Raw genomic sequence first — 21,741 nt, 5'->3', positions numbered from 1 at the left:
TCTCGCGGCTCGAGGTCCGAGGCCATTAACCCCGTCTGGCCAGTTGATAGCCCTGGCTCATACTGGCCGATAGTGGAAAAGCGGCTAATATCTATGGTGGTTTTGGTCCTGAAAAAAAAAACCCTCCAGCAAACAAACTCTAGATTGGGTGAAGTATGACCATGTTCCTAACTATCTGACTTTGATCTCTAAAATATCTGTGAGGTTTGAGGTATTTCACAGATTGTGAAAAGATTCAAAAATTGCTTTAAACCCAACAAGCTGGAAACCAGCAACATTTCAGTGTGGTTACACCAATCCGAGACACTTCAGCAGTATTCATAATCCAAGTTTATTTACATATTTTGTCTATTACCAAATTCATCTTACATAATAATATGTTACCATCTATATGGCAATACAGAGCAGGTGCTGCCCAAGAAACTGAAATACAGATTTTTTTTTTCTCTGAGTTATGCCTTAACAAGGATGTCGGACTCATCTGATCACACTTGCTGATTTCAAACCCAGTATGAATTCACTTGATGTTGTTGGAAAGAAAACAAGTTTGATGAATAATTATAAAGGACATCATAAGAAAGAATGTAGGGTGGTTTCCTTTCAGTTGCTGGCTGTAGCAAAAGACAAAATATAAATTCTCCCTAACCACGAAGATTATGAAAACAGGTTCAGGCTATAGGCTTGCACTCTTTTTCAGGTTGTGGGATGTAGTGAGAAGTCCTTCACGAGTCTAGAATTTTAGTTTTTTTGTGCTCTGTGCATTTAAAAAGTCTTCCTGTTAAACAATAATTCAACTTTGTGCTTTTGGGAACTCCTGAAATGCTTAACCATGCAAGTTTGAACATTAATTAAAGTTGATAAATGTCAATGATTTTACTCTAGGATAAAGAATTAAACATGTGTCCCCTGCAGTCTCATTGATGGTGTAAGTATAATGCAGGGTTGGTCTCAGGGGAACTTCAGCTAATGAGAGTTTAGCTGGAGTGCTGACTGCTCCTGAAGACAGACAAAAAATGTGCTGATAGTACCCTGCCATTTCACAATGTATGAAAAAAAGCATTTGTGTTTGAGGCCAGTTGACTGAACTATTATTTGCTCTATTGGGCCAGTGCTGCATTGTCCGTAAGACAAGGGTATAGATTGTTTTTAGGCCATAATGATGCATTCGATGCATGTGCACTACAACCTTTAGAACAGTCAAAGGCAGATTCATGAACCAGTGACGCTGCACGCGGACAGTCTAGGAGTATGTGTTGATGAAATTTGCATCATGCGCACAAGACATAGTGGCACATGGAAAACAGAAGAATACTTTGGCCTTTAATGATTACATTCGATCTTATACATGCGTTTTAATGCCTTGTAAACATACACATTTGGTTTTCTGTGTAAACATTGTTGCAAATTCTGCTGATGTCACCAAGGTAAAGTTGGCTAATAGATAGGATTTTGTTAAAATTGCGAGACTTGTGATGGTATTGAAAGCATCAGTAAAAACGAACTTAAATTTATAAACCAATCATTAGGCTAATGTTTTACATTGTATGCCATTGTTTTCCAGTAAAAATGTCAGTAAATTAAATTATTGCTGTATACATTTTTAACATATTGCAAATTTAAAACTTAAAAATGTTTTTGCAAAGAGAAATAACATAAAATATCAATATTTTCTATGGGCTAGTAGGAAACAATTCCTTATTGTTGAGCCCTGTGAGTGAGAAAATAAAATGAGAGCAAGAGAGGGAACAAGAAATAGGAAATTCACAAATAGGCATTTGAATGATTCAATCTGCACTGACCCCAAGAAACCCCATTTGCTCCTTGAGGAAACGGTGAGACAATTTAAGCCATTCACCTGCCATCTCGATTTTCTACCTACAAGTTTCTTTAAGAAAATATTTGACTGACTGGCAACAGACGTAGTTAACAGCTCTCTCCAATCAGGCCACTTTCCAAATGTTTTGAAATCTGCAGTTATTAACCCTCTTCTAAAAAGGCGGAGCCTAGATGCTTCTCTCATTAGCAACTACAGGCCAATATCAAATCTACTCTACATAGGTAAAATCATCGATAAAGTTGAATTAACTGAAATAAACTGAATTATTTCTTAGTCTCAACTGGTTGTTATGACAACTTTCAATCAGGATTTCAACCCCTCCATAGCACCGAAACTGCTCTCATTAAAGTTCTATATGATATTCGTCTTAGCACTGACTCCGGTAAAGTTTAAATACTGGTATTACTGGATCTTACTGCTGCATTTGACACTGTTGAACACTCAATGATTTTGGATAGCTTGGAGAATTGGGTTGGGCTTTCCAGCACAGTCTTAAGTTGGTTCAAGTCATATCTACTAGACAGGAAGTACTTTGTTTCCATTGGCAACTATGTATCCGAGTTCACTAACATTACATGTGGAGTCCCCCATGGTTCAATCCTGGGGCCGTCCCTTTTCAACCTCTACATGATCCCTCTAGGCCAAATTATGTGAAAAAACAATATTGCTTACCATAGTGTTACGCAGATTACACTCAAATCTACATAGCTCAATCACCAAATGACTATCGTCCTATAGATTTGCTGTGCCAGTGCATTGAGCAAGTCAATGACTGGATGTGCCAGAATTTTCTTCAATTAAATAAGGACAAAAACGTGTTGATTATCTTTGATGCCAAAGAAGAAAGGCTAAAAGTTAGCTTACACCTTGATTCCCCATCTTTGAAAACCAAAAACCAAGCCAGAAATCTTGGTATTATCATGGATTCAGATATAAATTTCAACAGTCACATCAAATCAGTACCAAAATCACCAACTATCACCTTAAAAACATAGCAAGACTTGGAGGACTCATGTTCAGGGTTTCTGCAGACTCGAAGGAATGAAATTTAAGACATTTTATGGCCAAGTAAGCCACTTTTACAATAATAATTAAAAAAACACATTAAATAATTAAGTAGCTGAATTATAGAGACTACTTGGATGTCTCTGGACATGTTTTATTTATATTTTTTTGTGCATTTATGCGTTTCCTTTTTTAAAATAAGTTAATACAACATTAAAACTCTAAATTAATTAATTAAGAATGCACATATAAAGTATGGAGCCTTTTATCAACTTTTATCAGATTTCGTTGTTGAAAAACTATTCCGAGAGCTCTAGTTGACTGCTGTGGCTTCCAGCCATCAACAGAGCTGACTGGACTGAGGAGATAATTTCAACTGAAAACTTTGCAGCAAAAATGTATAGCAATTTTTTTTACATGTTTGTTATTAATTCATTTTATTAAATACAAACATTAACTCATGCTTGTATTTATGATGGTTTTGTGTCATACTTTGGGCAGCTGTGGCTCAGTTGGTAGAGCGGGTCGGCCACTAATCGCAGGATTGATGGTTCGATTCCTGGCCTACATGACTCCACATGCCGAAGTGTCCTTGGGCAAGACCCTGAACCCCAAGTTGCTCCCAATGGCAGGGTAGCGCCTTGAATGGCAGCTCTGCTGTCATTGGTGTTTGAATGTGTGTGAATGGGTATTTTTAACTGTTAAGGTTAAAAAAGGTGCTATATAAGTGCAGAACATTTACTTTAATTTAATAATCTAATCTGTCTAATCTTACACAACAGTCAGCAGGGCTGACCACTTACTGCACTAACATTTTTGTAAACAAGAGGATTGGTATATAGACCTTATTCACAGTAGCACCGTGTTTGATTTTTAATGGGAATGGAAAATTAAGCTGTGAAGGATAGACTTACCATCTCTTCAATGGCATGCACGGTATAAATCTGTAAAAAGCTCCAATGTCCCATCTGATTTTCCACAACTCATGTTGTCTGGTGTTTTTTGTCTACTGAGTGTCCTTGAAAAGATATTTTTCCAATGTTTTGTCTGCGGAACGATCCAAAAACACTTTAAACTGCAGTACAGCCCATTGAAGAGGCTGTACGTCTATCCCTCACAGCCTCTTTATCATTCTCGTCAAAAATTGTATAATGGTCTAGCATGTGCTGAATAACCTTTATATATTTTTTTTCTTGGCAGACACCTTTATAAGAAAGTCATACAGGTTTGCACAGCATTAAAGTAAGCGATGACAATTTTCATTTTTGTGTGAAATATCTCAAGTAAAAGTCAAAACTCATCAGTTACCTTAAAAATGGCCATTTAAGGTAGAAAATATGCATTGATTAAACAGATTAAATTATGAAAGAGAACTGTGCTGCATAATTAGTTATGATGTATATTGAAAACAGATTATATACTAAATATTAATTATAGATAATATATTTTCATATTATGTATATTATTAATATTATAATTTTATATATTTATATTATTATTGTTTTGTATATTATTACAACAATTTTTAAATTGACTGATTCAGATGGCAGAGAAAATACCTGTATATGTCAGATGGAGATGAGAAATGTAACAGGTTTAACTGAGTAGTTCTGTTAGCTTTACAATTCTTGTCAAAGGTGATGTAAAATAAGGAAGCATCAAGGTCCGAAAGGTGTCAAAAGACCACTCCAACCTCGTGCGCTTAGAAATTGTAACGTTGACAGCTTTGTCGACTATAAACAGGAGCGATAGTTTGCTTACAGAGACGAAAACGGATTCTGATTAACGGATTTATTAAGGTTTACACATGTGTAACATCATAAGTTCAGTAAAAATGCGCTTCCCTTCATGTGCTCACACTAAATTCAAGCATCAGCTGCTAAATGACGGATACATGAGAGCGAGAGAGACAGAGAGATTTATTATAGAGAGAGAGAGAGAGATAAAATGTAAGACCTCAGCAAATTAAATTTAAGACTTCTTGTACTTTTTAACATGTAAAGCCATAAAAAGTCTTAAATATCTTAAATAAATGACATTTAAGACTTGAAGGATGGAAACCCTGCTTATGCCGACACAAACTCATATGACTTTCTTCTGCAGAACACAAAGGAAGACATTTTGATGACATGAGGTTTTTATGTCCATTCAATGCAAGTCAATGGGTCTAACATGTTGAAGCTCCAAAAAAAGACATAAAGGCAGCATAAAGGGAATCCATACAACTCGAGTTGGTTAGTTTAAATCTTTTGAAGCAATCAGACTATAAATCTTGTAAAGTCTCCTTGATGCAATGATTTGAAGCTCGATTACACTTCCTTGCACTTGACGCATGCACAGAGCGCTCTATGAAAAATGTCAAGCGTGAGGAAGTGTAATCAAGTTTGGAATCATGATCGCTCCAAGGAGACTGCAAATGTAAATATTTATAGTTAAAAAGAAGTTATATTTTGGTCTGTTTCTCACCCAAAACTAATCAGATTGCTACAGAAGACATTAATTAAACCACATGAGTTTAAGTGTTGGACCCTATTGACTTGGATTGTATGGACAAAACCACCTAATTTCCTTATCAAAATATCTTTGTGTTCCACAGAAGAAAGAAAATCTCTTGAGTTTGAGACAGCATAAGGGTAAGTAAATGATGAAGAGAATTTTCAATTTTAGCTGAAACATTCTTTTAATGTCTCTGTGCTAAAAAACTGCAGCTTAATTTCATACAGGCAGTTACTTAACCAGCCATTGGAGCTAAATGGATTGTGCATTGTGGACTTTGAAAACAATAATTTGTCAGAATGCGAGGCATGTAACTGGATTTGGGATTAGGTAATTGCCTGAATTTACTGAAATGCTGCTTGATGCCAGAATTGGGTTGCTGCTAGCCTAAATATGCATGATTGTCTGAATAGTCATGCTTTAATTCATGACTATAGCTGCTGCCAAATAAAATTTGAAGGACTGATGTCTTGGAGCTAAAAAGTAGCAGCAGTATTCTAGACTGCAGTTCAAAGTGGTCTAAAGGTCAGCAATGTGTCAACATTGTATTTTCTGGAATGTCAGCATGTTATGAAGAAAGTTACAAGAAACTGAATACTGCAATTCAATGCAAGAGCATTGACTAATCAGACATCTGCATGCTTTTTATTCCACCCCTCATTCACTCGCTCCCTCCCTTTCTCTCTCTCTGCCAATCTTTTTAATCTCAGGTTGCCAAGCAACAGCTAACTGGAGAAGTAATGGGAAACCCTCTGTTCCCACACAAACACATCAATTTTGAGCACAGTCTTTATGATGGCATGCAAATGTAACAGGCGTGATCAGTCAGGAACATACACATTCGAAGTGTGCATGGTCTGTGTGTTTGAACATTTCACATTGGGACATCTGTATAGCATGTGTGATGACATAATTTACGCTCAATTTGATTTCGTAAACCCAGGGATGAGACGAAGGAATGGCCCAGAGAGACACAGCAGCAAGCCTTGACATAAGAATAAGAATGAAATCAAGGTCAAAACTATTAAAAGATCACTAAAGAATTCTAGCTTTGAACAACTCCATGAGTCCTGAATCTACAGTGCTACAATCACAATACATCTTGGGTGCATTGACACCTGTCCTGCTGGACAAGTGCTATCTGATATTCATCCGATTGCAAAATGTTTTTAATTCCAGGTGTAAGTGGTGCCTACTGAACAAACTGTTAACATCCATGGAAAATAATAAGGACGAAGGGAAAAAAATTTAAAGTCAATATTACATGATGCAGCTGTGATGCACAGACCACCTAGCTTGAATCATGGATCATAAGAGTAGGAGAGGCAGGATCATGTCCAATTCAAGTTTATTTCACATCTAAACACAGAACCACTTCAAAGCTACACCCTCTTTTCTGAAATGTGATCAGCTTGTCCTTATGAGAGACTTATTTGGCAAAGGATAGTAGAAGCCATGCCAAGTATTTCCTATTTCCTTAATTTAAATGCATTAATAAGAAGAAGAAAAACATCACTGTCAGAGAATAAATGGTTCATTTGAGCAGAAACTATGCTTTCAAAAGGCACTCTGTTTTAGCTATAAAGAATCTAACAGCTTCCTGTTCTTATTTCTCTAGAACATGACCCTCCCATTACCATTAGACGCATTTCCAAAAATGATCACTCTTGCGATTAATAGTCTCTTATGGCTGGTTTGAACCTCTTTCTTAGAATCAAGAATAATGACGGCAAAACATTTCAGATCATTTTCAACTTCTCTACAGGAACTTGAGCCTATAAATTAAATTAATTTGTTGATCCAGACTTTGCAATCCAGATAAAAAAAAGTCAGTAGTGAGATTCTATTCTAAAGCACATAAAAAGACATGTTACCGTCACTCCAAAAAGCATTTGGAGACTTAAACCACACTTGATGTATGAATAATATCGGATATATGACAAAATATTAAAAGTGGCATCAGCCAAAAACAATTAAGTTAGACCTTTTCTCAGAACCAACTTTTTTTTTGTGTGTGTGTGGCCTCTTTTACAATAACTTTTAACCAACTGGTCTCAAGTTCCTTTTAGAGGATGTATGAACTCAGCAAGTACCATAGTAGAGAAACCATCACATTAACTACTGTGTATATATATATATATATATATATATATATATGTTCTACGTCTGTTTGACAACCATAAATAGTTGTAATTTTGAACACAATGTATTGTGTTTTATTCTTTAAAACCTACCAAACTATTTTTGCTAAATGTTTTACTTGAAAAGCGTGCTTGTTCTACAGCTTTAAAATAAATGCCACTTGGTTTGATATTTTGTGATCTATAACTCAAAAGAATTCATACATTTAAGTGTGACTTGAGGGTCCAAACAGTTTTGTGGATTTATGATAAGCTGGATCCATCATTATTTGCCCACTCTACTGGAGGACAGTTGATTATTAACAAAAATGTACAGAATTCCAAGACGGTGATGAGTCTGTCTTTGTTTCAAGTTCTACATGATGGTTAACAACATGTAGTACTTTATTAACTGCACTGGAAAAGTCAATCCTCAGTCTTTATTTTGACATGACATAGAAATGAGAAACCAAATTGACAATGCTTTTTGTTTGGTTTTCATTATTCATTTTCATATTATGCAAAAAGAAAATACAATTTAAGTTTATGTATATAATGTACTCCAGTAAGCTTGCTATTCTATTTACAAATAATTTGATTGTTACAATCACTTACAAAAACGGCATTTGATGTGAGATTGAGTGTCTATTTTGATCCCAAATGATACTTAACAAAATAGTGTGTGCAGGATTCTATGCAATTGTGCTGCATACACCAACAGCAATGAATTCACTGCAGCTGAAGATAGCAAGCAGCACTAACAGCAATCTGCTGGGATTATAGACCAGGTGACTAACAATCAGTGCTTAAGCGGAATCCTTCATGGATCAACCAATGGCCAAACGATCCCACAGAGTTTATTTTTAGTGAGTGGGAAGTGCAAAGCATTAAAATAAAATGTCAGAAACAGAAAGAACATGTAGGAGTGGCCTGGCAGAGAAGGGAGAGGGGTGCTGGTAAAAGAGGAAAACGTGCTAAAGGAGTGCTGAGGTTACTTATTTCCTTCCTGGAAACAAAGCTGAGCTTCATTACTTCCTAGTGTGACAACTGCATGGTATTGCTGTGTAGGTGTGAGTGTGTCAGAGTAAACCTAACACACAATCTTATCAGCTACTGAACAAAAAAACTTTAGGCTCTTTTGTATTGTATTTCTTTTAAATTTCTTGTTTCTACAGGAAAGTAAAATGAAAACAGCTAAACAAAGAGGAACTTGAACAAAATAATTTCAGTAAAAATGAAATGGCAACCACTGATAGTGTTGGCCATTTGCGTGGTTTTTTCACTTGACTCACTAAAGAAACGTATGCAATCAGACAACGTCACAAACGTGGTAAAACAAAATCTGTGCTGAACTCAATTTGCACAGTGCAATTCCCAGTCTTGTACTATGTGTCTGAACATATGCCTCATTATAACACTATTCTCCATCAATTAATAATAATTATTAGAAATATTACTGCTATGATCGCTCAAAATGTACATAAACTTAAATCTTTTTATTGTGTTTACCACCTTTCCATGAGCAGTAATAGCACTGACTTTTGCTAATAAGGTGCCGAATAAGCTTCATTTGCATAGAAAGAAGTAGTGGTTGCGGGTTTTTCAAATGCCGATGTCAATACTGATATCTAGAAAGCTTGGACGGCTGATGGCCAATATAAATGGCAATAAACACACTACAATTATAAACTGATTTGCCAACAGCATGTCAGATCAACACAACATTTCTAAAGTGAAACAAGCAGTTATTTTATGCAACACACTAAAATTTGTATCAACTTGAAAAAAAAAAACCTTGAAAACAGAAAGGGTTTAATATCCACAGACAAGTCTATTGGTAGATTTTGAAACTGACACAAGGGAAAGTTAACACTTCTGTAAATCAGAAGGGTAACACTTTTATCGTCCAATGCTGATAATTGTCAAATAGTCAAATATCGGACGATTAATTGGCCTGGCTGATATATCAGTCTATCAGTAGATAGAAGGCATTTTTCCACTGAAAATAAGTTTATGTTGGAATGCAGGTAGTTCATGAACAGGTGTTAAAGTGGCACATCTTTTTTGTACATTGGCCTCTCAAAGTCTAGAATTAGGCAAAATTCACAATAATCAATACATTCTCACTTAAATAAACAAAGTTTATATATTGGCTTCATTTCCTCTCTTGACTTTGTCTTATCCTGTTAGGTCACTGTGTCAGTTGGATTTGGCAGAGTGCAGTCTTGGGAGCTTTTGTGGATAAATTCCTTGCAATGGAGGGCTGCATTTACTTTCAATGCATCTATCTTATAATCAAAGCACAACAACATCCTGTTATTCAAACTGAAATTGATATATCTGCACTAAGGGGCTCTTTAAACACACAGGATATTCAGCGGTGAGGAAATGGGTGATTAAGAGAATGATCACATCATTCTGCTCTCTGTGGAGAGAAAGACATAACCATTTAAGGCAAATATGAGAGCTACAGAGTGCCCTGTTCTGCTATAATACATTTACTACAAGGAGTATATGATTGCTGCCAATGAGAAAGCAGCAGGCAAGATGATTTCCTACTGACAACTCTCTAGGGTTAAAAACGAACTCCTGTGCCTCGGTGTCCAGCAGATATGCAATGCCTTATGTCTAAACATTCACACACATGTCTGATGTTATCTTCGTAGGAGATATAGCCCAGGGAAAAATGTATGAGCAAGGATATGGAAAAAGAGTGCAGGCAGAGAGAAAAGAGCCCGAAGCTTATCTTATTCTTCCTTCATTACAGGAAGGCCACAAGGCAGGAACTCTCCTTACAGCACTAAAGCCCCTTGCTCATATGTAGGCACACCATGGGGGCAGCATGCATAATCACTCAGGCCATCAGAGACTGTACAGGTGTATTAATGATGAGTATGGGGTAAGAAGGGTCGGAGTTAGTTTAAAGCTGCTTGAAGGATCGGAGTTTGTCTCTTATCGATCTGAACTGCTGGTTAAGTTGAACTGGTCTGAAATCATAACGATGTCATAAATGTGTAAGAGACAATGTACAGTCAGTCAGTCATTATTTAAAAAAAAAAAAAAAACTGTTTGCCTGGGACAACACCCAAAATTACACAGTTTAGTTGTCAGTATACAAAATATTTGACCGCAGAGTTCTATGATTGACCAGTCAGAATCAAGTATTGCAAAAAGCTGAGTATGTTTGTTTCTTTCATTTTTTACGTCATGCCAGCTTCTATGGCACTATTCATGGCGGGAGCCAGGTTTAGTCATTTAAAAACAGAGTTGAAAAAGGCGTTGAAGATGCATTTTTCATAAAAACCTTAAAACTACATTTGGATTCACTTGATTAAAAACCTTTTCAAAAGTTTCAACTGAATAATACAGGTTCCTCAGATGTGTAGAGGTATGACAGTCTAGTAAAATATGTTTAATGGATAGTTGGTTCTGACAAGATGAGCACTTTGGTGAATTTTCTCCTGATAGTAAAAATTGGTGTGTGAGAGTCTTGTATGTCCGATCTGGTATCGTGTGTAAATGACTTGATCCCAACGATTAATAAAAGGGAACACATATTTGCTACTCCAACACATATACTCCAACAACAAGATTTATTTCCCGTAATTTGTTGCTGTTAAACATTCAGAGTTGGTTTCAGATCTGTGGAAGGTATAGGGCATTTTACTGGTTCAGTAGATAGTGCTTCTCTGGCAGCTCTGTCTGCTTGTTCATTACCGGAGATTCCTGAGTGTTCAGGTACCCAGCAGAAAATAATAACTCTTTGCTTCAAGAAATGACAGTTTGATTAAAATCTTCACGATTGTTGGGTGATCAGTTTTTGTAGCTTCCAATGCTTCAAGACATGATTTTTAATCAGTTATTATTAAAAAAGGCTTTTGTGGAGCAGTCTAAAACTTCAGTGCCAGTAGCAGAGCGTTTGCCTCTGCAGTGAAAACTGAACTTTGGTCAGGGATGCGGATATCCTGACACAGTTGGTTTGTTGCAAAAGCTGCTGCCACTTTATTTCCAGATTTAGATCCATCTGTGTATATTGGGATATGTGGGTATACTGCTCTTATGTCCAGAAATTATTGTTGAAAATCATTCTTTTTGAGATCCCATGGATGAATTTTGCAGAAATGTGTCTGTTCCAAACCACTGTTTAGATCCACTTTCAGATTCTCCAGATGGGTTTTTATATGTAGACCAAATGGACGAATTCAACTTTTTTCTTTTTTTTCATATATTGTTGAATGCTGAAGAAGGAAAACTGCTGAATAGGCTGGGTTTTCTTTATTTGTTTTAAGTTTGGTTGCATATTGTAAGGCCAAATTTAGGCATCTGATTTCCAAGGAAGGTTAATTGGCTTTCGCACAGAGAATTTGGATTGGTGATGTTCTGTAGGCTCCCGAACCTATATAGCGTATACCTTGGTGGTGTACAGTGTCCAAAAATCATATGTATGACATGCTAGCGGATCTATAAATGATACTTCCATAGTCCAGCTTTGAGCGTACCATGGTTCTATACAAGTTCATGAGAGTTGAGCAGTCTGCTCCCTTTTGGTTTTGGATAAAACCTTTAAAACATTCATAGCTTTAAAAAACAGCTCTGGTTCATTGTGTATAGCGAACGAAGCTGGCAGAAATGCATACAGATTGTTTTTGTTTGTGAGAACTTGAAACCATTCTGTGTTGACCAGGAGGGCATTTTGTTCATCTTCAACTGGATTTTTCACTCGATAGTATTCATGTACTTGCTCTTGTAGCAAATACAGATATCATCTACAGATAAACTACAGAGGACATCAGAACCAAAGACTTTTGCAATGCTATTTATTTTAATACTGAAGAGGGTTACTGATAAGATATTTCCTTGAGGTACTCCAAGTCCTTGTTTATGTAGGTTAGACAAGGTGTTTGCTATTTTAACTCTAAAAAGTCTGTTCAATAAAAAAAACTTTCTATAAAGATTGGCAGTCGACCTCTAAAATTAATTTGGTAAAGATCCTTTCAAATGCTATGTTTCTATGTCGTGTCATAGCCTTTCTACAAATCAAAGAAGACAGCTACAACATGTTCTTTTCTGGTAAAGGCGTCACGAATATAGCTTTCAAGACAAATAAGGTGATCTGTAGTGCTTCGACCTTTCCTGAAACCACATTGGGCATTACTTATGTGGTGTTTAGATTCTAGTATCCAGACCAGGTGATAATTGAACCTCCTTTCCATTCTTTTGCATAAACAACTGGTTCAAGCTATAGGGTGGTAGTTTATGGGGTCGTTATGGTCGGAGCGGTGGTGGCGTAGTGGGCTAAAGCACATAACTGGTAATAAGAAGGTCGCTGGTTTGATCCCCACAGCCACCACCATTGTGTCCTTGAGCAAGGCACTTAACTCCAGGATGCTCTGGGGGGATTGTTCCTGTAATAAGTGCACAGTAAGACACTTTGTATAAAAGCGTCTGCCAAATACAAAAATGTAAAATGTAAATGGTCTTGTCCTGGCTTTGGAATGGGTATTATTTCTGCTTCATGCCAGCCCGATGGGATTTAAAAATTCTAAGGAGCATTTTCAGGGAAAGATGGGTTAGATTCTTTAAAAATGTATAGTGGATTTTATCCGGTCCAACAGCTGTGTCGTGGGATTTTTTTAATGGTTCGCTGTAGTTGTTTCTTAGAAAAAGGTTGGTTGTATGACGCTGTGTTACTGGAACCAAAGTTAATCTTTTCTTTTTCTTGTTGAGCAAGAAAAGTAAAAAAAAAAAAGCAGGAAGGTAGTTCTCAATAGATTAATTTTTTTCAAAAGTTTTTACTAGAATGTTTGCAATTTCTTGTGTTGAAGTCAAGAGTGTGCGTGCTGTTTGATGTGTTGTATTTGAGGACCGTTGTTTTTTCCTCCATTTTCCGTATCAGGTTCCATATGTTGTATGATGGAATACTTGTCATGCTGGAAATTAATCTTCTCCAGCTTTCCGTTTTCACTTCATTTATAATTCTTCTTGCTCATGCTCTACTCATCTTGAGTTTGATAAGATTTTCAGTTGATGGATGTCTTTGTCCTCTCTTTTATAGCTTCCTTACATGTATCATCAAACCATGGAAGATCGTAGTTTTTTCACTTCCTTTACTGTTCCCGCAATACCTTTTTGTAAATCGAAAGGGGAAAATTTGATAATTGGAGAATCTGGAGCAGCAGCTTCAATGATGGTGAATTTTGGCCAATCATCATTACTCGGCACAAGAGCACATCTATTTTATGAGGTATTGTCAGTATCCAGGTCCAAGAAAGTTTTTTTTGAGGTGTGTGTTATAGTCATGTTTTAGGTTTCATCATCTCTGATCCCCACCCACCATGGAGCCCAACAGTAAGGGATGCACTGCACTGCTGAACTCCAGCAGATTATGCATCATGGATACAGGGGTGATATATCAACAAGTTGCTCAATTTACTTGATTGATCCTTAGCCAATGCCTACTGGGAATCTGAGAGGTATTTGATGTTCAGCAATCACAGAGTATTCCCAGGGCATGTCTTGACCAGCTGATTGCTGAACATCAAATACCTCTCAGATTCCCAGTAGGCATTGGGAATCTGAGAGGTATTTGATGTTTGATGAAGCAATCACAAGTGTTTTAGACATAGGGTCAGAGACAGGGTGGAATATGATCATACATAACTAAATTATGACTGTTTTGGCAGGAAAAAATCTCTGGACCACAAGGAAGATAATAAAAAAAAATATTTAAAAAAAGGGGAAAAAAAAGGAGAGTATGTCATGCGTTATAGTAATAGTGTTTAGATGTCATAAGACAGCATTTTGTTAGGAACAGAAACACTTCCCTCTAAAAGTGTTTCTGAGCTGATAATCTGCAGTTTTACTCATTATTTTTTTAAATCACTTTTGTTGTAGCACCACTAGTATTATTTTCATCAAGAAACTGCTGCAATACGTACAACAAGCCATGTAAAAATAATTTTGCAGAAATGTAGGTATAGTGGCGTGATTCTATGAGACCAGGATGACCAAAGAGCACAGTGACCAAGACAGTTAATCACAACAAACCCCATTATCACAAAAGAAAATGTAAGGGAATAGAGCATGAAATACTCTGGCTATCAACTTTTAAAATAACCACAGCACCACAACAAATGTGATAATGAGCTTTGTTTTCTCTTTGACAAAAAATATAAAGCACACTTCACATGCTCTTAAATATGAAACCACCTCACCAGTCGCAAACAGACTGAGTGAAACTAGTATCAGGTGCTGGGTGAGGTCTCTAAACTTAAAGTGTCTCCACACACCTAAAATATACTCAGCCTGTGGCTGTATAATGAACTCAACTTAGAGATCCAATAGATATACTGGAAATGATGAAACTACCTAACAATAGTCTACAGTACATCTAACAATCTAGAGGAACAAAAAGTTGTGCAAATTGCAAGCACTGTCTGAGGCTTTTATCTACTTCTGCAACACCCATGTAGTTATCTAAGGTTAACAAAACAATTTCTGGTATCACATCTATTTTGCTGCTGAATTAGATTAAACTGCTGTTTTGCAGTTGAACAGCCACAGAACCGATTGCTCTCAGATTCTTGACACTACATTATGCGTTTAAAATGTATTAAATTTCTCAAAGCAGGCGTTAAAAACATCACATTCAATAGGAAAGTTACACTGGCCAGCTAATCTAGATCAAAGCATTCATCCAGTGCAAATGGTTCCTCACAGATTTGGGCAGACAGTTTTGGTTAATTCACAACAAAGGCAGCTTTGTTTTCGCTGATTGCAGAAATGGGGAGAGGAACCAATCACTTCCTCAGTTGTGCTACTTTCTAAACCAGCAAACTTTCCCACAATGCTCAGGCCTGTGTGAAACTGACCCAGTCATAGCCCTGGCCTGTCCACTCCACCACAGAGAGCATGGGGGGGGACACATTCCTGCAGCTGCTCTCACGAAGATTCAGCTTTACTTTGCCCCCCGTTCCCAGTTTTGAGCTGGAACTCAGAGCAGTTTTTTGTTTCTGTAAGTGAAATTAGCCTAAAATAAAGGGTGCTGCCAACCCTGCGTGCACTGAACAGAATATACAAAAGATCTGAAAATGGTTCTGGATGCAAGTCAAAGGGAGTGAACGTGGAGAAAATTCTTAAACTGTCTCTCATTCATCAACTGTATAAGAGGGAAGTCTCACTCATAATCAGTGTGGGTGTGTGTAAGCAGCCAAGGTGGCAACAGATCTGTCATACAGGGGAGTATCAAGTCAAGTCAAGAATTATCTCTAGAGCATATTTAAAAGCAACAGAGTTGCACCAAAGTGCTGTGCAGTAAAATATAAAACATATAAAAGAAGAAAAAACAAATCCAGGTGCAAATACGGAAGTGACAATATTAATAAACAACATGCGGAATACAAAATAAACAGCGCAATAAACAGAATACAGTCTGTGTTACTAAACTATAAAACACTTAATCAAAGAATTATCCAAAAATAGAGAATACCGATAAGATTTAAGAACAGATTTTAAAATAGCTAGTGAAGGAACAGACCTCAAGTGAAAGGGTGGGCTGTTCCAAAGTTTGGGAGCTGCAGCAGAGAAGGCCCGACCACCCTTAGATTTACAGCAACAAGATAAGACAGATAAGATAAGTTGATTACACAATCTAAATGCTCTTTGGGGAGAGCAAGGATTCAAATGATCACTGATGAACTTAGGTGCGACACCAGATAAAGCCTTGTACACATAGATAGAAATTTTTAAATCAATTCTATTATTAACGGTAAACCAATGTAAAGTTGCTAAATTGGGAGTCCCTCTTTTTTGTACAGGTAAGAAGTCTAGCTGCTGCATTTTGAACAATTTGAAGATGAGAAATAGCACTTTGAGGCAGACCGATGTACAGAGATTTACAGTAACCCAAACGTGATGTAATAAGAGCATGGATTGCAGTCTCCAAATCTCTTGGAGAAAGAAACTGTTTTAATTTAGCGACAGATCTTAGATGAAAGAAACTTCCCTTTACCACTGCACTAAACATTTTAAAAAAGTAAAAATAACCCCAAGATATATCACTTGTGATTGAACGCTAAAGGAAAAAGAACCCAATTGCAAGGCAGATGGAGGCCTGAGAGGGCCTAAAATTTAAATTTCACTTTTACTTTAATTGCAAAAAATAATTTGCCATCCAACATTTAATATCCTCAAAACAGTCAAAAAGCACTTCAAAAGGTATAGACTGCACAACATGCCTATCTGTTAGAAACAGAGTGCATTATAGAAACCTGACCACGACCTTAGTGACTTTCAGCTCACGGTTCAAGGTACAGCATTGTGTATGCATTGTGGATTAAAATAAACAAGCTTGGGTGGGGCTGTGGATATGGCCCTGTCTTAGATATGTGAAAGACTTGCAGTTTGACCAAGGTATTTACAGCTCAACGGAGCAAACATTGTAACTTTTGCATTACAGCATATCCCTAAACAAACAGTTCCTGTTCAATGTAACTGAAATGTATGAAAGTATATTAGACATTCTAAAATGCATATTAAATAAACAATGTTTATGTATTTGAATAGTGTTCCTTCTAAGGAATTTTAAACCAAACTAGGGGAGGGAGGGATGGATGGATGGATGGATGGATGGATGGATGGATGGATGGATGGATGGATGGATGGATGGATGGATGGATGGATGGATGGATGGATGGATGGATGGGAGTTGAAGTCAGAAGTTTACGTACACTTTGGTTGAAGTAATTAAACCACATTTTTTTATACAAATTTCAAATTAGTAAACTATAGTTTTGACAAGTTATTTAGGACATCTACTTTGTTTACAGACAGACTGTTTCACGTTTAATTGACTATATCACAATTCCAGTTGGTCAGAAGTTTACATTCACTACGTTAACTGTGCATTTAAGCAGCTTGGAAAATTCCAGAAAATTATGTCAAGCCTTTAGGCAATTAGCTTCTGATAGGCTAATTGGAGTCAATTGGAGGTGTACCTGTGGATGTATTTTAAGGCCTACTTTTAAACTCAGTGCCTCTTTGCTTAACATCATGGAAAAATGTAAAGAAATCAACCAAGACCTCAGAAAAACAACTGTGGACCTCCATATGTCTGTTTCATAATTGGGAGCAATTTCCAAATGTCTGAAGGTTCCTATTTCGACATAACCTGAAAGGCTGCTCAGCAAGGAAGAAGCCAATGCTCCAAAACAGACTAAAGCCAGACTAGTTTGCAAGTGCACATGGGACAAAGATCTTACTTTTTGGAGAAATGTCCTCTGGTCTGATGAAACAAAAATGTAACTTTTTGGCCATAATGACCATTATTATGTTTGCAGGAAAAAGGGTGAGGCTGCTTTGTTGTGCAGGTGCTTTGATGCAGGAGGGACTGGTGCACTTCTCAAAATAAATGTGGATTAGATCATGAGGAAGAACAATTATGTGAATATATTGAAGCAACATCTCAAGACATCAGCCAAGAAGTTAAAGCTCAGTCACAAATGGGTCTTCCAAATGGACAATGACCCCAAGTATACCTCCAAATTTGTGGCAAAATGGCTTAAGCACAGCAAAGTCAAGGTATTGGAGTGGCCATCACAAAGCCCTGACCTCAATCTGATAGAACATTTGTGGACAGAACTGAAAAAGTGTGTGCGCGCAAAGAGTCCTATAACCTGACTCCGTAACACAAGTTCTGTCTGGAGATATATAAAAATTACTTGCATCATGCACAAAGTAGATGTCCTAAATAACTTGCCTAAACTATAGTTTGCTAATATGAAATCTGTGGAGTGGTTAAAAAATTTGTTTTAATGACTTCAACCGAAGTGCATGTAAACTTCCGACAGCAATTGTATACATTAGCCTCTGAAATCAATCTCCGAAAACATCGTTTTCTCAGGTGCAAAAATCACTAAAAATTTTCACAAATTGACATTAGCATTCAACATGCTCCAAGAGATCAAGGGCTAAATCCAGTTAAACCCATTGCACGTCTTCCACCTGTAGTGGACACTCGCGCAACGTAATCAGTGAAGTACATCCGAGTCCATGAGATGGAGTGAAGTTTGTGAGAGAAGGGGATACAAATTTGAAGTGCAGCCAAGTATTGACGCTGACTACCACCCCTGGAGATACAAAATCTAATCCAGGGTGTGCTGTGTGACTCCAGCCAGGTCTGGCGCATGGTAAGTTGCAGAGTTTAGCATGAGCCTCCACGGTGTCATGCACAGCGAGCCATGTGATAAGATGCGCGGATTGGCGGTCTCCGAAGCGGAGGCAACTGAGACTTGTCCTTCGCCACCCAAGTTGAGGTGAGTAACTGCGCCACCATGAGGACCTACTACAATTGTGGTAATTGGGCATTCCAACATTGGGAGAAAAGGTGATAGAAAAAAAAGAAAGGGGTGAACCACACGGTGATCACCGGTGATCGGTGCTGCACAGATTTTGAAGGAGCCTTTTTATATCGGTTTCCGTGTTGTTAACCTGTCACTTTCAGTTGAAGCGTGCCACACATGTGCAGCTGATCAGATCGGGAGCGGCATTAAGACAAGCGCAGAACTATTTATCTCTTCCTTATTTGGCCTTTGGTGGATTTACAATGTATCTAACTATAGCGTTTGCAATATTTTTGACAAAATCTCCATTTCTCAATTTAAATATTTTTTTTTTAATTTAAATGGTACGGTGGCCGACAGAGCTCAACGTGCTGCAACCTAAAGACGCATGCAAATAGAAAAAAACGCATGCAAATAAAAAAAACACCCGCAAATTAAGAAAACAGCTTCATCAGTTTCACAACACACGTGTGCTCCAAATATTCACAACACAACAAAATACAGAAACGTGCTGCAAAAGCTCACAACACAACCAAATACAGAAACGCGCTGCAAAAGCTCACAACACAACTGAAAATTAACATTCATAAATGGTACAAAATAAAACCTGACAGTTCCATTTACTTAAATTTTGAATATATGAACTTAATAATTTATAAAATTGATGTAACTAAATATGGAGTTCTGCTAATTTATTCGGGTTAAGGTGTAGTAAGGTGTATGTAAACTTTTGACTTTATAGATAGATAGATAGATAGATAGATAGATAGATAGATAGATAGATAGATCAGCTTGAATGGGCTCTCAAATTGATGAGTGGTGAAGGTCTCTAGATGTTAGGCTGACATGCACCTCTTCATCACTTACATCTGTGGATGACAGCAGGTATCTGCTACTTACTCTTTGAACATCTTCTCCATGTCTTTGATCTGTTTCCTCGAGAACTCCTTGAACTCGGTGTATGGGTTGAACACCTTCATGCTGCGCTGTTGGTGTTCACCGACGCCCTCGTTCAGCTCCCCGCGCCTCTGCAGTTTCGCTCCCAGCTCCGAATCCGCGCTGGCCGTGGCCGCTTTCTCGTGCTCTCCGTTCTCGTGAGACCCGTCCAAAGCCACCGGCTCGTGCGCGCCGTCCTCGATCTGCAGCCGACGGCTCAGCTTCGATGACAGTTCGTCCGTTGCCATTTTTTCTTATTTTAAATATCTACTATCTACGGATCAAATACCGTGGGAAAAACACGCAGAGTGCTGCAAAGAGCGCAGTCCATATAAAGGCTCAGTTCTTAAAATCCAGATTTAGATCAGCATGCAGTTAAATAGCTGTTAGAATGCAAATGATCAGACTCGGTGAAGGGATACACGTTTGTAAAGCCAATCTATTCAAACGGACAGCGCTCGTGCGTACTGTGAGTGATCACTGACGGTGAAATAAGCTCGTGCGTATACATGATTGACACTAAACCGCTTCATTATGCCACGCCTTTTAAAGAGACGGAACGTACATACAGTGGAACGTATTCCCTCTCTGAAGCCCACTTGCCCATGATATGTTATTGTTTTGATATTACACGTATAAAAGAATAATCTAACCGTAAGTAGGTTTATTATTTCTGGTCAGATATAGGCTACCTTATACAGAGTATAGCGCCATATTTACTTTTTGACAGCAGTAAACCAGTCTGTGAGGGAGAGAAGTAGTCTCTTCAATGGCATGCACTGACTGTGTAAAGGTCATAGATCGCATCTAATTTTCACTAATTGCATTTTCTTTTGTCCCCTAAAATGTCTTTTGGAAAGATGTATGTTCAATGTTTCGTCAACTCTGAAAATAGTGTACAACCCATTAAAGACACTGTACTTCTGTCCCCTTCAGACACAGCCTCATTTTCATTTCTCAAAAATCCTTTCAGTCCCAAAAATCAAATATGGTGCCAAAATGAAAAAGGTCTATTATATGGCTATTTGCCATTTGGGAAAGGATGTTGTTTATTTGTCATTAATTTATTCATGGTAGTCAATTAACTTTGGTTGACCAATTGCAGAGGTAGTGTCAAGTTTGAAATGCTTCAACTATTTAATTGGAAAATATAGAATTTTGCTTATAGAACTGTTCTCTTGAATATTTACTGACTAAACATTGACTACAAATGATATGCCCTAACCAGCTTAACCAGAATTAAATGCGGGTCTTGGCTGGTTTATCTTGCTGGTGATGGATCAGCATAGCTGTGTTGTTCACCAGCAAAACCTTTTCTGGTAATACTGGTTAAACAAGGAAGTCTTAATGGTTAAAGGGAGAGTTCACCCAAACATTATCATTCTCTCATCATTTCCTCACCCTCATGTCATCCCAGATGTGTATGACATTCTTTCTACTGCAGAACACAAACAAAGGTTTTTAGAAGAATTTCTCAGCTCTGGTGAAACAGTCCTTTTTTTTTTTTTTATCATAAATTTCCACTTTCGCTGTCTCTTTTACTAGAAATCTCCTCTTCCCCTTAAACTAATATTGATCACACCTATCCTATCACTTCTGAAGATATGGGTTAAACCACTGAAGTCTTCTGGATTACATGTACGCTGCCTTTATGTGCTTTTTGAGCATTCACTTGTGTTGTAACGACCAACAGAGCTGAAATATTCTTCTAAAAATCTTTGTGTTCAGCAGAATAAAGGAAGTCATACACATTTGGGATGGCATGAGTAAATAATTTGTAATTTTAAATACACATTTTATCATTAGTCTCCCATGATTTCTGAACACCTGCCATTCATAAAGTCAGCAGATTCTATCTGGGCATCTGGGCCTGGGTATTAGGGATGTGAGAAACACATTCATGAATACAAAATATATAATCACTTTGTTTATTTCAAGAAAGTGTGATCTTGTGTAATACCTCTACCCACTGAAATAAGAAAACACTTCTTTTGTGTGGTGAATGGAG

General features: G+C 37.4%; 1 protein-coding gene across 1 annotated transcript in view; it reads right to left on the bottom strand.

Moving 5' to 3' along the window:
• efhd2 (EF-hand domain family, member D2) overlaps positions 1-20,208 on the bottom strand; it is a 30,228-nt gene extending 10,020 nt beyond the window's left edge. Inside the window, exon 1 of the mRNA XM_052094254.1 lies at positions 19,698-20,208. Coding sequence (XP_051950214.1) covers positions 19,698-19,981 — 284 coding nt within the window. The 5' untranslated portion in view covers positions 19,982-20,208. The remainder of the gene's footprint in view (positions 1-19,697) is intronic.
• Between the last annotated feature and the right edge of the window lie 1,533 nt (positions 20,209-21,741).

The sequence above is a fragment of the Xyrauchen texanus genome, chromosome 27 (genome assembly GCF_025860055.1).
Source record: "Xyrauchen texanus isolate HMW12.3.18 chromosome 27, RBS_HiC_50CHRs, whole genome shotgun sequence".
Taxonomy (NCBI): domain Eukaryota; kingdom Metazoa; phylum Chordata; class Actinopteri; order Cypriniformes; family Catostomidae; genus Xyrauchen; species Xyrauchen texanus.
Note: the sequence above shows the minus strand (reverse complement) of the source record. Positions and strands in the feature narration are given on the sequence as shown.